This window comes from Sarcophilus harrisii, chromosome 3 (assembly GCF_902635505.1).
Source record: "Sarcophilus harrisii chromosome 3, mSarHar1.11, whole genome shotgun sequence".
In the NCBI taxonomy this organism is placed as follows: domain Eukaryota; kingdom Metazoa; phylum Chordata; class Mammalia; order Dasyuromorphia; family Dasyuridae; genus Sarcophilus; species Sarcophilus harrisii.
Window position 1 is genome coordinate 448,177,157 of NC_045428.1, and position 16,567 is coordinate 448,193,723.

Consider the following 16,567-nt stretch of genomic DNA (forward strand, 5'->3'; position numbering starts at 1 on the left):
ATAAACCCAAATGAATAATAATTTGCTTAGTTCCAAACCCAACCCAACCCAAATAGTCTCTCTTTTTAAAAAACTGAACAGCAAAATAAAACAAAGGATTTTTCCCCCAGAAAAACATCTGGAGGAAAGGCAGCAAATTATATTTTCTGAAGCTACTGAGCTGAAACAAAACTTGAGCATCAAAATAGCCTCTGAAGCAAGCTTGACTTGAACCAGAATTTCATTTTGGTGAGTCCTTGGCATGGTCCTCCGTTAGATTGAAAAAAAAATTGTGTTGGGATCCAAAATCTGCATCTCCTCTTTTGAAAGGAGTCAGAAGTTAAGAGTCAGCAGTATGGGGAGAAAAATAAAATCAAACAACAATAAATAGAACAGAACATATGAAAAAAGCAAAGACGCTGCCTCGGGTACAGCCTTTGGATAAAAGAGCCCTCAGGGGCAAGACAGATATTATCAAAGGGTATACCCAAGATGCCCTAACCATGTACAGTTCTCACAGGCCAACCAATAATAGAAATGCACCCAGATGAATAGGATGGAGCTGAAACAGACAGGAACAATGCTCCTTCATGGATCTCTCTGCAGAGTATCTACCTATGGAACTGTTGCTATTTTCTCATTTCCCTCTAGGAACAGCCTCAAAAATCCCAGGCAGCAGAGCCCCAGAGCTGGCCCCTTTGAGGAGAACCTAGTCGCTCTGAGCATGGCATGGAGCCAGCCTGTAGGAAAGGCCTGGGTTGGGTGAAATTATGAAGCCTTCTAACCCAATAGTCAGCAGTTTGATTAGAGTGGAATTAACAGACTTATGATTATCAAGGTATAAATTGAGCAGTCTACACCCTATCTTACCTGACAGGCAGTGTCAGTCCCAAGGCCAAAGTGGAAATGATCTAGAATATATCTCATCTGCAAACAGACGTAAGTCAGAGAATAAGTAGACATGACTTACATAAGTAGACATCATGGTATATGTGAATATCTGTTCCTCAACCTCCTTCCATGTAGGTCTGGGGAAAATGCTGACTGATTGGCTGAGGAGTTGTATAAAGACTATATTTCATTTTCTGATCTGATAAAGGCATGGATAATTTTTAGGAGTATGGGGGATACAGGAGAGAAAGGCAGGAATATGAACAGAACTTAATGAAAGCAAAAAATTATTCTATTTAGGGTCCTGCCTTTGGAGAGGAAAAACAGCTCCCAAGAGCAGGAAAATCTGTTTTCTTTGTTACTGTGAGCATCACTTGACAAATTCTGCAGAGGGTGACAGTCACTCAAGTCACCTTCTTTGTGTATGTGCTGGATTCTCCCTGTCCAGGGCAGGGATTGGGCTGCAGAATTACTAGGACTTCCACTTCTGGGTCAGATAATTTGATCAGAGCAAATTCTAGTACTGGAATCTCACCAAGGGAGCCAGTCTTGAATGGGAGGGTATGAAAGGGCTTTCTGCTTTGCTTGGGAGAGCTTTAGGTCATTTGATCAGACCAAGTTTTAATACTGGAGTCTCACCAACGGGACCAGTCTTGAATGGGAATAAGAAGAGTATGAGTAGGATTCCTGCTTTGCTTGGGAGAGCTTTCAAAACAAATAAAATCAACAAATATTCATTAAACAATTTCTCTGTCCAAGTCTTTAATATGATTGTAATGCATCTGAGTGAGTGGAAACTTCTCCAAAGGGATTTCTACTTTATTCCTTTTAAAGAGAGAGTAGACAGCGTCGGTTGGAATAAGATAGGATGACATGGCATGGGTTAGGAATGGATGGAATAGAACAGGAGAAGCATCATACAGAGCTAAAGCTAGATGGGACTTTAGAGATCATCTGTGATCCTTATTTTAGAAATAAGGACACTGAGGCTGGGAAAGGTTAATGACTTGATCGGGGTCAGTAGGAGAAACAGAACTGGAACAGAGACTCCAGAATTCTTTGCACTACGCCATACTGCCAAAAGGGTTTAAAGGTTCTGTTTTCCAGCACCAAGCAGGAACATAAGTGTATTTCCTCTGTATAAACAGGCATGTCTTGTGGGTAATTAGCCAATGCTATAAGTACTTTCTCCCTCACTCCAGGGGAGCTTGCAAGGTTCAAATAGGGGTTACTATGGGAAAGGGGATGACAAAGTCCCGATCAATGGCTGGGAAGTCTGGACTGGTAGAAGGGAGTGGGGGGATTGGGGCTGTGTTAATGAAGTATGGATTGACTGGGCTGGAAGCTGATTAGCTTTGGCACTGGGCTTTTCCACAGCAGTGGCAGCAATAGCAAAGGAGAATCAATACTAATCCCTTGATCCCATTAGGGGCTCTTGCAGAGGTTTCTCCGGCTCTCTGGCTCTCCAAAGCTGAGACAACAGCCCTCCTGCCCTCCACTCCACTGTCCAGATCTCCTTCACCCCCGTGATCAGATAGTTCCTCCCCCAGTAGCTAAGGTAGAGTGTGTGATTTAGACCTGTCTGGCTTCCCCCCCATCCCCAATAGTCCTGTCTCTGTTCTCTGTGCTCTCTCCTTCCTCATTCCTGGGCTTGCCTGAGGTAAAGTAACTGCGTTCCGTCCCAGGAACCTCAGCTGTCGACCCCCCCCCCCCGCAGCCCCTCACATCCATAGCAATGTCCGTTTCTCCTAAAGATCTCTCCTGTCCCGACATCGTGCAGCTCGGCTCCCTCCTTTTCCGATTTGCTGCGTTATTAGGAAATAAAAGAAAAAATAGACATGTAATATGATGTGGTGGATACGGAAGGGCTTGGAAGCTAGGAGGACCCGGGTTTCAAGTCCAAAGTCTGATCCATCCTCTATGGGTCAAGTCACCTGATTTCTCACTGCCCTAGGTGATCCAAGACTCTAAAATGCAGGTAAGGTTATTCACTTGTCCTTCCTTCAGCCAGAAGTTTCCTATGTCAACCGATTCACAGGTCCTGTGCCCTCTCTAAGGCAGGAAAGGAAGGGGAGGCTGCCCCTGTGTGGGCAGGGCAGCCAGGAAGACTGAGTGCTCACTCCGTGTCTTTATTCCATTGTGCTTGTGGCTAACACTGCCCCTCACAGACCCCCCCAGCCCTGAATTTCCCACTTCCAGGACTGAGAAAATTAATCCCGCGCTCTCAGGCAGGCTGAGCATCGGAAGAAGCCTCTGCACACATTTTAGAGCTAACCGGGGCGACCCACCAGATGCTCCCCATCCCAGCCACACCTTTATCTGGCTCCAGGCGGAGCCTGCCCTTCTCCCCTTCTCCTCAAGCCCAGCTCCTTGTGGGAGAGATGGATGGATCACTGCTGCCATCTTCTGAGCCTCAGTGAGACTGCAGACGAGCTCTCCTGACTCCCAGGACGGACTCGGCGCCCCAGGTCGGGAGGCAGGGCCCCTGAGGAGTCAGAAATCTAGGAGGGCCGAGGGCTAGGAGGGCGATGGAGAGGACCACCTGGCAAGCCTTTGTTAGGGATGACAGAGGGCACCACGTTAGCGTCCCTGCTTTCCGGACCCTTACAATCCAAGTGAAAAACACTCAAATCAGAGTGACAGGACATGGATCGGAATAAAGGAAGGCAAGGTGGGACAGGTTGGGGAAATCTAGGAAATCCGGTGTTATCCAAGTTTGAAAGGGAAGAGATTGTTTCCTGCCAGGGAGATGGAGAAGTCTCATACAACAGGAAGCCAGCGTTTCTGAACTTGGGCAGTGAGTAAAACGACTAGACTGACACATAGGTAGAATGAGTGGAGAGGAGATTAGCAATGGAAGCTCAATTAGGAGGCTAAGAGGACAGTATAAAGGAGAGGGAAAAACATTAAGGAATCAACTATAATATGACTATGGGCAAACCTTTCTGACCTTCCATTTAGTACTGGTTGGATGGTCTATAGAAATGATAACAATTTTATATTTTCCTTCACTGTTCCCCATTCTATGGTTTGTGGAATTCCACGCAGGAATGTGGCAAAATGGTACTCTAATATCCCCTTTGTTTAAATTATTCATTTTAAATAAGCATCTTTTTCCATTGTTCAACTTTGAGACTCAGCTTCCCATGTTGAAAAGATTGGATTAAATACTCTCTAAAATCACATCCAGCTCTTTGATCCTAGGCCTTCCAATAAAGGGAGAGAATTACAGGCATAGAGATTCATCTCAAATATAGCAAATGATGATTTAACTCTTAAATCTCACTTTTAAATTTCAAAAACATTTTTTACTCTTCACCCACTGCTTCTTGGGGATTCTATGGCCTTTCTTTGTAGATCTCAATGAACCCCCAGGCTTCAAATTAAAACTGCTTTTTGAAGGCTACAAGAATGTTAGAGATAAAAGGGACCTTAGAGATTATCTATTCCAATTTCTTCGTTTATATGTAAGTAACCTGAGGCCCACAAAGAGTAAGTAATTTGCCAAACTCTTAACTCCCAATGTAAAAAATTTCTTTCCATTATGGCAGACTGATTCCTTCTGTTTTCAGTTCTATTGCTCCATTCATGGGTGTTATAAAATTATCCTATCCCAAACTCTCAGATTTCTAAAGGAGAGGCTTTATTTACTATTGAGTAGCCTTGGAATAAGGAAGTCCTGAGTTTGTGACTTTGGGCAAATCATATAATCTCTTATACCTTGTATTCTCAAACTCTCAGCAGCATTTAACACTACTAACTATGGTCTTCTCCTTTATACTTTCTCTCTTCTTGGCTGCAATCATAATATAGTCTCCTATTCTACTCCTATTTCTTTAGTCATCTGTTTGAAGTCATATTAACTGATTGCTTGTTGTCTTGATTCCTTAATATGGATGCCCTACAAGGTTCTATCCTGAGACTTCTGCTTATCTATACCTAACTTCTCTGTGGTAATGGTCAGCCATTACCACAGTTTCAGCTATCACTTCTACAAAGATGAATCTCCATCCCTGGCCCCTCTCCCAAGAGCCAGACTATTTCCAACTATCTACTGTAAATCTTTACGCAGATCTCCCAATGGCACCTCATACTCAACATGTCTACCATAGAAGTTATTACTCCACACAGAGGGGCTTAGATAGAAAATGAGGATTTCAAAGTGAAAATGGAAGAGGGGAAACAGCCTGTATATATCACTAAGGAAGATACCTCAGAGAAAAGCAGGTATCACATAAAAAGACAAAATCTATAGAAGAGTACAATAATTCCCAGGAGACATATCTAAGAAGAGGAGCAGGAATAATACTCATAACTGCAGCTGATTATACAAACTGCATAGAATAAGCATTAAAAGCCAAATGAGCCAGAGATTTTAATGCAAGGAAGCAAATTTGAGTCATAGAGATTACTAAAATGTAGTGAGATTGAATCATAGAGATTACTAAAATATAGTGAGACAGGACTCATGATGGAAATGAGGCAATAGAAAAAAGATGCTTATTTAAAATTAATAAATTAAACAAAAGGGATATTAGGGTACCATTTGGTAACATTCCTGTGTGGAATTTCACAAAGCACAGAATGGGAAATAATGAAGGAAAACACAAAATTGATATCATTTTTAAAGACCTTCCAACCAGTGCTACATGGAAGGTCAGAAAATTCTTGACTTTCCTTCATTCTTCAAAAGTCAAAAGAAGCCTCAAGGGGAAATGCTATTCTGGACCTGGTTTTGATTGCCCAAGTAGAAATGATGTTAGAGTCTGAGAGGAAGGGATCAAGCCATCTTAGACTAGGACAGAGAAGGCTGGCCATAGTCTAAGACTCATCCTAGTTTGGGAAAGATCAGAGATCAGATCTCAGAGAGTTCAGAGAAAAGATAAGCAAGATTCTACAGTATCCAGAAAAAGGCTTGTCCAAGAAGGACACAATTATAATATTAGAAAAAATTGAAGGTGAGAGGTCCGTGTGATCATATAGAAAACTCATTTGTAACACATGGTACATGGGCTGCCTCTGGTATGGACTCCCGTGCTATAACCTCTCACACAGAGTCTGGACTATCTTCTCATCCTCTGGACTAGATAAGTTACTGGGACCAGCCCTCATACTAACAAATACTCAATGCCAGTACATAGCCATACTCAGATTCTGGGTGCTGGGGAAAGTCACTCGCGTCCTCGGATCTGGCTGTAGCAGTCAGGCTCACACCTGTGTACTTCCCATGACACAGAACAAGCCAAGGAAAGGTCCGTTCTTCCCCCAACTTCTCCAGATGTTTCTCCATAGATACTATGACATAATCTGCTGCTTTGTCAGGGACGGCTGGTGTTATGGTGGATCAAGTGCTGAGTCCGGAGTCAGGAGGACTCCAGGTCAAGTCATTTAATATTTGCTTCAGTTTCCTCAACTGGAAAATGGGGGTGATACTAATATTTCCCTCCCAGGGTGTTGTGAGGGTCAAATAGGACAAAACTATAAAGAGCTTGGAGTAGTGTCTGTCATATGTACACATATATATGTATGTATGGGCACTCCATAAATGCTAGCTATTATTATTATTGTCACTACTATTGTTGTTATTCCTCAGTGCTTAGGATGGTGTCTTGCACATACTAAGTGCTTAGTGGTTGCTAAATAATTGAAGCTCAGTATCCCCCAAGCTTACCTGCCTACCCCCAGCACCTCTCTCTGTGAACATCCCAGTGGCCCCTAGATTCTTTTATATTCTGCCCGTTCCTTTGCCTCCAGAAGACCCAGAGGTTTCCTCTGGGAACTAAGCTGCCCTAGAGTCCCTAGTAGATGAATAACCCAAAGCTAAGGAAACATGTAAGACATAAAGTTGGCTTTCAGTCTTTTTCATCATAAAAGTTTAAAAAATGCTTTCAACCTTGCATGGATTATAACAGTTTCTTGGTTCCAGGCTTACCATTTGTTCCTACATTGAGCCTTTGGGACTAGCCATCCCTAAAGAATTCTCAGCAAGGCAATGCTGAGGCCACAAGATGGGGAGGGATTACCGGAACTAGAGATACTGCTATGAGAAAGATCACCCATTTCCCCCTGCTCCCACCAGCAAGGCCGGGCCACAAGTCCTTGTGCTCAGAACTCTCTTCCTCTCATCTCTGCCTCCTTCCTAACTTCCCGGATTTCTATTCCAGCTAAAATTCCACCCTCGATCCTCCTTAATGCTAGTGCCTTCCTTCTATTGGGTATCTTCAATATATATATATATATATATATATTGTTTAAAAACAATATATATATATATTTAATTTATCTTATATATCTTTAATTTATCATATATATATATATCATGTTTGTACACAGCTGTTTATAGGTTGTCTCCCCCGATTTATTTGTAGATTCCTTGAGAGCAGACTTTACTTTTTTGCACAATCCTGGTACATAGTAGGCACTTAACAGATGCTTGCTGACAGCTCCCCAGTACTGCAGATTATGGGAGAAGGGACCATGGGAGCTTTAGAGCATCTGGGTAGCGCAATGGATAGAATGCATGGCCTGGAGTTAATAAGACTCATCTGAAGTTCATATCTGGCCTCGGACACTTACTAGCCGTGTGACCCTGGACAAATCACTTAACCCTGCTTGCCTCAGTTTCCTCATCTGTAAAATGAGCCAGAGAAGGAAGTGGCAAAGCCCTCCAGTGTCTCTGCCAAGAAAACCCTGCCTGGGGTCACGGAGAATCAGGCGGGAAACTACCAAGCAACAGCTCCTACATTAGGGACTCAGAGCCCGGCTCCTAGCCGGCCCTGCTGCCTCCCAGGCAAGGTAGCTCTCTCATTCAGCTTAATAACAGCCTGGTAATTAGCTCCACGATTTTGCTTCTATACTTATAATAGCCTCCATTAAAGTTATGGGGTTTTCAAGCAGTAATGGCTTCCAAAGTAATTAATACACAACTGGGTTTATTGCTAAGTTTATTTTTAGAACTATTCTCTCTCTCCACTTCCTTTTATAAGTTGCTTTGGCCAAAAAGAACAGATTGGATGTGAATCATCTCCCTGTGACCTCGTTGTACCCCCTGCCTCTCCTCCCCCCTCCCTGCGCCTACTGGCCTTTTAATGCTCACACTCCCTGTCCTCTGCTTCCCCGGTCTGTGTGTGGAAGCCACCAGCCACTGCATTTGTTCTGGTTTTTGAGGGGAGATCATAGGCTCTCAGAGCTGGGACGAGGGGGGGTTAGAAGTCATCCAATTCCCCCATTTCTCAACTAAGGAAACGGAGACTCAGAAAAATGATGGGATTAAGGTTACCCAGGCAGTAGGTGGGTGAAGCAAGATTTGGGCCAGTTACTATAATTCTAAATCCTAATTTCTTCCACTCAACCAGGCTTTTAAAGGGTCTCCGGAGTGAGATCTGGAAGTCCACAAACTTGCTCTCTTACACACACACACATACACACACACACACACACACACACACACACACATACACACTATTGATCTTTGAACCTCCAGGCCCTGATGAAGGGTCTGAGTTCTACAACATCAGACTGGGAGGGTGGGTAGGGGTAGGACCGGACTATGGAATTCTAAGGGCTCAAGCCAAAGGTGCTTCTTCCCTTAAAATAATTAATTCGATAAAGACATGAATAAACAAACTATGGATGGAGGCTATTAGCTCCATCTTTGGGCCATTGGGGAATGGTCTCTGATATGGTGGTCATCCGTATGTCTCTGAGTTTTCTGCTGCCCATAACTGACAAAACGTTTAAGAGTCCTGTTCAGAAGCCTCTAGCTCTTTTGTCTATCTCTCCCCTCTTGTTCTGGCCTCTGTTCTTTTCCAATCTTCCTTCTTAGGGATGATAACAGGTACACAATCAATGAGGATTTATTAAGCACCTACTGTGTGCCAGGCACCCAAAATACAATTACAACCCCAGCTTCACTAGAAGCTTACATTCAATCCTTTCCTGTGATAGGTTAAAGACAAATGGAGGAAAGTCAACTCAAAGCTTGGTTGGGGGTTGGCATTAATATTGCTTTGGATGGGAATGAATGGAGAGAACAAAGGGATTGAAAGCACTGGGGACAAGAATGATGAGGCTTGAAATTAGGATCCAAAGCTGCCTTGAGATGAGACATTGAGAATTTGCCCTAATTCCCTTGGGTTCATAAAGCTCAAATAAAGCTCTTCACCAGTTAATGTCTCCAGGGACCTGGACCAGAAGCTTAACCCGATTCTTCAGTTTCCTCCATTTCTGTCATTGACTTCTTTACTCAGAGGTCCTTTATAAATCTGGGACTGGGCTGCTTTAAAATACTGTGAAGGGAGCTTCAAGGAAGGAATAAAGAAAGATAAGAAAAGGAGGGAGGGAAGGAAGAAGGGAAGGAAAGAAGGAAAGGAAGGAAGGAAGGAAGGAAGGAAGGAAGGAAGGAAGGAAGGAAGGAAGGAAGGAAGGAAGGAAGGAAGGAAGGGAAAGGAGGGAGGTAAGGAGGAAGGAGAGGAAGGAAAGAAGAAAAAGAACAGAAGGGAGGAAGAGAGGAAGGGAGGGAGAAGTAATAGGAGAAAAAGAAAGAGGAGAGGAGGGGAGGAAAGAAGAGGGGAAGGGATATCCCTGTTCTGATGCAAATCAATAACTTGCCAGCAACTTTTTAGTTTTAAAGGGCACAAGTGGTTCAATGAAGAACTTCGGTCATTAAGTCATAATGCCAGGCACTATGCTAAGTTTAAGATACAAAGAAAGCCAAAAGATAAATCCCTGCTCTAATGGAGCTCTCTGTTGACTCTACCATAATGCTCCTTAGTACTTAGTAGTTACTTATATGCACAGAATCAGGGAGACTCATTTTTCTGAGCTGTGTGATCCTGAGCAAATCACTAAATCCCATTTGCCTTAGTTTCTTCATCTGTAAAATGGCCTGGATTAGGAAATGATAAACTATTCTAGTATCTTTGTCAAGAAAACCAATGGGGGCAAGAAGAATCAGACCCAACCAAAATGACTGATCATCTATTGTAATGTTGTATCCCCAAGTAGAATGTAAGGTCCCTAAGGCCAGGAACTGTTCCTTCCTTGTCTTTGTAACCCCAGTGCCTAATAAAGTGCCATGTACCTTTTGGGGGAATCACCTGACCTTATGACTTCATTAGGAATAAGAAACTGTCCATTAAGGAAACTCCCTCTAATAAGGAAGATCAGCAATCATTCTACAACTTTTGGGTTTAGAGAGTTGTATGGGATTAAGTGAATTGTCCAAGAGCCAGGATGTAGCACTTTTGAACCCAGGTCATCCTGACCCTAAGAGGTTTTAAAATATTCTTAATTTAGTGTCACCCTGATCTCTATGAATCCTTTTCTGCTGCTTATACTTAATAAATAAATAAAGTTGCATTATCTATTGATTATGCCAGACCACCTCTGCCTTATACATAGTCCGTAATTAAGAAATGTTTGATAAATTAAAACGGGGCTAGAGGTGGGGGGCACCACAATCATCTTCCAGAATTCCGACTATTATGTAGGTCATATGTGTTATGCTATTATTTACTCTTGTGTTATTATGTCAACCTCAGAGGGCTGAACTAGGAACAGCAGGTAAAGTTGCCACAATCTAAAGATTTAATCTAAAAAAAGAAAAAAATTCCTTATAATTAAAATTACTCAGAAGTAGAATATATTTTCTCAGGTTTCCCCCTCACTCAAGGTATTAAAGTAGAAACCATTCTTAAACTTTTTCCACTCACAGTCCCTTTTTGCCAAGAAATTTTTAGGAGACCCCAGATATAGGAATGCATAAAGTAGATATATAAATCAAACATTTACTGATAAATCATAATTTTAGTTTCCATATTCAGTTACCTGACTCCACATGGGGTGACAACCCACAATTTAAAAAGCTTTGGGTTAAAGAACCTGGCCTCTGAGGACCTTTCTCAGTCCTCTGAGATTTGTACCTCTCCTTCTGAAAACTGGGACATCCATTTACCCATCCTGCCCATCAGAGCCAGGGCATAAGGAGGAGACAAAAAGATAAGCTTCTTTGGCATTACAGACAACCTGATGAAAGCCTCCCAGTAACTTGCACTTCTCTGTGTGTCCTGTCACTAGACTAATCCTCTCAAGGTGAGGGACTGTGCTTTACACCTGTTTTTATTCCCAGACCAGCCCATTCCCCTGTACCCCCTAAGATTCTAAAATATATTTGCTTCTCGGCTGCCACTTTCTCCATGAAGCTTTCCTTCATCCCTCCCTGCTACCATCATCTCTCCTTCCTCAGAACTCCCACAGTGCTCAGTTACACATATCCTATGCATGTATTTTCTAATTTGTATCATATTTATTTTTATATGTGTCTTGCCTTTCCTATTTAAATGTAAGCTCCTTAGGAAAGAACCACCCATCCTTTAGCACTATATATAGCCTGAACATATATTACAGCTTAATAAATGTTGAATTAAATTGAAGTGAACGGTGAAATGTTCCCTTGTAGAGTCGTCCTCAGTGCTCTGTCCCAACCAAACCCTTGTTTTTAGTTCCTAGTTTTTAGGGCCTCTGCCTCTTTTCTGGCAAGAACAGGTCTGCTGTTGTGGTCTGGGATGGGCTCAGGGCCATCGGCTGCTAACTTCTTACTTTGACTTAGCTGTTTAGACATCAGTATTTCAGTATATTTGAAGACACCCGAGTGCCTGCCTTGACGATCTCTTCCAGGCCCTCATGGCTCCTGGGAAGGAAGCTTACCCAGACTGGCAATGCCTTACATCTGCCGTGGGAGACTCCTGGGTCCGGTTAGCTTGCTGTGTGTCTTAAGAAAGGCACTACTCCTTTCTGGGCCTCTACCTCTCAACAGCTCTCTGGCTATGGCCCTTTGCTTTGTATTACAGGCCTCCATCCCTCTGGGGCCCTGAGCTCCCCCGGACAGCTGCGTTCTCTCTGGACTCCGGCCTGACCAGACTTCCTAAACCTGCTTCTGCAATGGGTGGGTTGTAAGCACTGGTAAGACCTGTAAACCGACATCTCCCCTTCTCTGTCTCTCTCTGTCCCGGGGCTCCTTGGCCCATTCATGTTCTCTCTCCCTTTGTTCTCTGCTCCTACTTCTTCCCTGCTCCTGGACTTGCCACATCCAGGTAATGAGGAGCTGTGGGTCCAGTCAGCCTTGGAGATGCCGAAGAGACGGGACATCCTTGCTATCGTACTCATTGTGCTGCCCTGGACGCTGCTCATCACTGTCTGGCATCAGAGCCCCATTGCTCCACTGCTCACTGTGCACAAGGGTGAGTGAAGGAAATGCAAAAATGCACACCGTCCCCCTCCTTCTTTCCTTCTCTCCCTCCCTCTCTCCTTTCTTCTCTCTCTCTCTCTCTGTCTCTGTCTCTCTCTTTCTCTTCCCTTCCTTCCTTAATCCTTTCCTCTCTCACTGTTTTTCCCTCTCCCTTTCTTTCTCTCCTCTCTCCCTCTCATTCTTCTTCTTCATCCTTCCTTCCCACTCTCTCCTCCTCTCCCCCTCCCTCCCTTCATCCTTTCTTCTTTCCCTTTCTTTCTTTCTCTGTGTGTGTGTCTCTATCTGTGTCTCTCTCTATGTGTTTGTCTCTCCTTCTCTCTTTATATAAATGTATATATGCACATAAACACAAATATATGATGCATGTGTGTATATATATGTGTGTGTATCTGTGTGAATACACCCTTTCTCACACAACCTTCTCCTTAATGCCTACAACATACCTGCCTTCCTAGCCTTTGCTCCCCTTCCCCTTCTAACTCCTACCCTTTGAACTCGTTCCCAACTGTAGCCCATCAACCTACCAACTCAAAGCCATGTCCTTGGCTAAGGATAAGTTTAGCTCCTCCAGCTTTCTCTGAAGGTTTAGAATAGGATAATGACTACCTTTTGGAGGTCCTTAGCTTCCCCATTTAATTTAATTAAAAAACACTTATTTAATGACTGGTCTCTGCTTAGCTGTGAAGGATCCTCCCTTGGTCCCCTGTCAGCATTAGCTGACATTAGAGCATCGCCTGACATCAGCTCCTCCTGCGGATTCATCTATGGTCCCCATACCTTCAGCCCCAAGTATTTTTCCCAGTGTAGGAATTCCCTCCACCAATGCTAACTAAACACTACCCATCTATGACTTAGTAAAGTCTAGGGGTTTGTCTGAGACAGACAGAGGTGAAGTGACTTGCATACAGCCATCAGCAAGTAAGCATCAGAGATAAGATTTGAGCCTGCAAGTTCAACACTCTACTCTCTATGGCACACCTCCTTGACTATCTTATTGTCAAAACAAAAATATTGACTTACAAGGGAAAAGAAAATACCAATCCAGAAACAATTCACCAGAGAAAGGTCATTAGAAATTCATGCTAATGATCCATAGCTCAAGTAAACATGGTAAAGAAAGGGCTAAACCATGGTACAACCGCCATGATTGCAATAAGCATAGAACCCATACAATAGTTCATCTCCCTTCTTACCCCAAAATGGGGCCTCCCCTTTCCTGGCCCAGAACAATCTTGCTGAGGGGATTCATCTAGGAGGCCACTCTAAACTGCCTGGATTCATCAGTTCACAATCCCAGATTCATTCTCAGCCAGTTAAGACTTCAGATTGCTGGCAGCTTTCGGTGATATGCCCACAGAACATAATCATTTAGCTAATTTAGATTATCTTTTCACTTCCTCCCAGCAAAAGAGAGGGGAAATAAAGAATATTACAAACCACCTAAGTGTTTCACATTATCCTAAGAATAGAATAATTCTATCTAAGACCCCTTTCACCTTCAAATTTTACAAAGGACAATCCCTTCATTATACTGGCACTATGCTAAGGAGCTTGGGCTACAAAAATGAAGAAGACACAGTCTCTGCCCTGAAGGAACTTATAATTTTACTTGGGGATATAAGATGCTCACTAATAGCTATTCTATAGAGTGTTAAACAGGGTTATTAAGAGGATAGAGCCATTAAATGAAATAAGGGAGTCAGGTAAAGTGGACTAGTTGTCTAGGGAAGATGATGAGCTTCATTGGGTCCCAAGCCTTGATATTTAGTTCATTAGGAATGAGGGATATTTTGGAAGGCTTTTATTTTATTCATTGGACATTCCAAAACAATCTTTTCATGTGGGCTTGTAGCACCCTATTTCCCTCTTCTTTCCCATATATACATACATAGAGACCTGGAGACTTAGAGACATAAAGCTGGAGAAGATTCTAGAGTCAGTCATTCCAACCTATATTCAAATCATTATTCCTCAGGATGACTCCTCTAATAATAAAGTTATCCAACCTCTGTTGAATACCTCCAATGACAAGGAACTTCCTACTTTCCCTTAGATAGCCCATTCCTTAGATTGTCCATAGCTTTGTTAGAAAGTTTTCCTTAATTTGAGTCTAATTTCATTTTCCTGTAAATTCTGCCCATGACTTCTAGTTCTGCCTTCTTGGAATTAGCCAAACAAATGTAAATTTTCCATATGATTACCCTTCAAATATTTGAAGGTGGCTCTCAGGTTGCCCCTTCAATCTTTTCTTTTCTAGGATAAACACCCAAATCATTCACCTAATTCTTATGTGGAATGAGGTATCTAGCATCTTCACAATGTGGCTACCCTTTTCATGCTCCAGTCGGTCTAAAACATAATGCCCCCAACTATATACAATGCCAAATGCAGTCTAACTAGGGCAGAATATTATTGTTTCCTTTGTTCAGGGCCCCATACTTACTTTAATAAAGCAATTTAAGATTGAATTAGCTTTTGGGCTGCCACATCAAACTGCTGACTCACATACAGCCAGCAATCCAATAAAAGCCCTGTACTTCTCACATGAAATGCTTTCTAGTTGTGCCCTTCATACCCCATCCTGTATTTGTGAAGTAATTTTTGAACCCAAATGAAACATACACTTATACCTATAAAATTTCTGACTTTTAGCTTCTGTCCACCACTGTAGCCTGTAGACATTCATTAGGGTTCCAAATACACTCCCCAATGGATCAGCTAAGGAGGAAACTATCTTACTTTTAAATTTGTGACCTCAGATCCCAACATAGTGTCTGGTACACTGTTAAATATATACTTGCAGATTGATTCTTTAATTGATTATCTATACATCTAAGATGCTTTCATCCTTGATAAAATGTTGAACAGAACATGGCTAAAAGCAGAGTCCAATGGGCCTCTAATAAAAACCTGGAGGTGGAGGGTAGGGAGAAAGGCATTAAAAACCACTTTGCAGCCAGTCACTCGGCCAGTTCTGAATCCTGCATGCACTACCATCTTCTCCACATCTCCCCTTCTTGTTTACAAGGATTTCCTGACTTTGTCAGATGCTTACCTCAAAATCTGGTATACCACTGGAGGTATGGCATAATAGAAACATGGATTTGAAGCCGGGAGACCTGTATGGAAATCCTAGTCTTGCTATTTATTTCCTTTGACTTTGAGAAAGCCTCTAACCCTCAACTTTCTCATTTGTAAGAATGCAGGGGTTGGACCAGAACACTCTTGAGGGGTTCCAATTCTAAATCTATGATTTATTTTTATTTATCTTTCTACTAGTCCAGTAACCTTCTCAAGAAAAGCAATGGGGCAGGGAAGAGAAAGAAACAAACATTAAGCCCCGACTATGTGCTAGACACTATGCATTATCTCATTTGATCTTACAACAACCCTGGGAGATAGGTACTATTATGAATCATTTTACAGTTGAGGAAACAGAGGCAGACAGATGTTAAATGATTTGTCCAGAGTCACACAACTAGTAAGTGTCTGAGGCCATTTGACTCCAGGCTCTCCTGGATTACCAAGCTGCCATATTAAATCAGATTGTTTGTTTGTTAATAACCATGAGGTTCATAACAGTGAACACTGTTTTCTAAGTATCCCCAAAATACTAAGAGCTCTCTTCCCTCTTCTCCGCCCCTTTTCAGGGTAGTGAGATGTGGTGGAAAGGGCACCGAGACACAGAATCTGAGCTCAAACACTGGCCTTGCCATTTATTACATGTGACCTGTCAAATCTGCACAAGTTATTTAACCTTTGATTAGATTCTGGACATTTATAAAAGAAAAGAGTAAAGAGTAAAACTCAGCATTGATTTACTAACAAGTTAAATAACCGTTTCCTTTTTCAGCGGGATTACTAGGAGAATGCAATAAACACAATGTATCTGAAATTTAACAAGGCGTTTGACAAATACCTTGCTTATTATCTATCCCTTTGGTCGATTTCATTTGTGCAATGACATCATGAACTGGTTTATTAATAGTTGCTATGTCAACGTTTACATCTTGCTTTACACATGTATCATTTGTCACTGAGGATTTGGCGCAGCCTTTGGGAAGGGCTGAGTTACAATCCAGCCTAGGACATTTCTTGGCTGGGTGAGTCTGAGTAAGTCACTTCTCTTCCTCAGTTTCCTCATCTATAAAACAGGGATAATAATACCACCTACTTCCCAGAAGTGTTAGGAGGATGAAAGATGCTATTTGCGTAAATGCCAGCCATCATCAGCTCCTTGTGTCACGATCAGACTATGTTTATGTGAGAACAAGCCTAGGAAGAGCAGGAAATCCCAGAAGGTTTCCATGGGGAAGGAGTAAATAACGTATTCTGTTCTGTTGCAGAGGGCGGGACTGGGAAAACCGGGAGGTAGGACTTAGCTCAGTATAAGGCTTACAAACAGAGCCAGCTAACGAGCTCACACAGCATCACTAGAAGTAAGCAGAA

At 42.6% G+C, this 16,567-nt stretch overlaps 1 protein-coding gene across 3 annotated transcripts in view; it reads left to right on the top strand.

The window, feature by feature from the left end:
* B3GAT1 (beta-1,3-glucuronyltransferase 1) overlaps nt 1-16,567 on the top strand; it is a 51,207-nt gene that overhangs the window by 28,605 nt on the left and 6,035 nt on the right. Inside the window, exons 2-3 of one of the 3 annotated variants that reach the window (XM_031960854.1) lie at nt 11,721-11,832; nt 11,964-12,110. In XM_031960854.1, coding sequence (XP_031816714.1) covers nt 11,999-12,110 — 112 coding nt within the window. In that variant the 5' untranslated portion in view covers nt 11,721-11,832; nt 11,964-11,998. The remainder of the gene's footprint in view (nt 1-11,720; nt 11,833-11,963; nt 12,111-16,567) is intronic. The other 2 variants (XM_031960853.1, XM_031960855.1) reach the window with 2 other exon arrangements.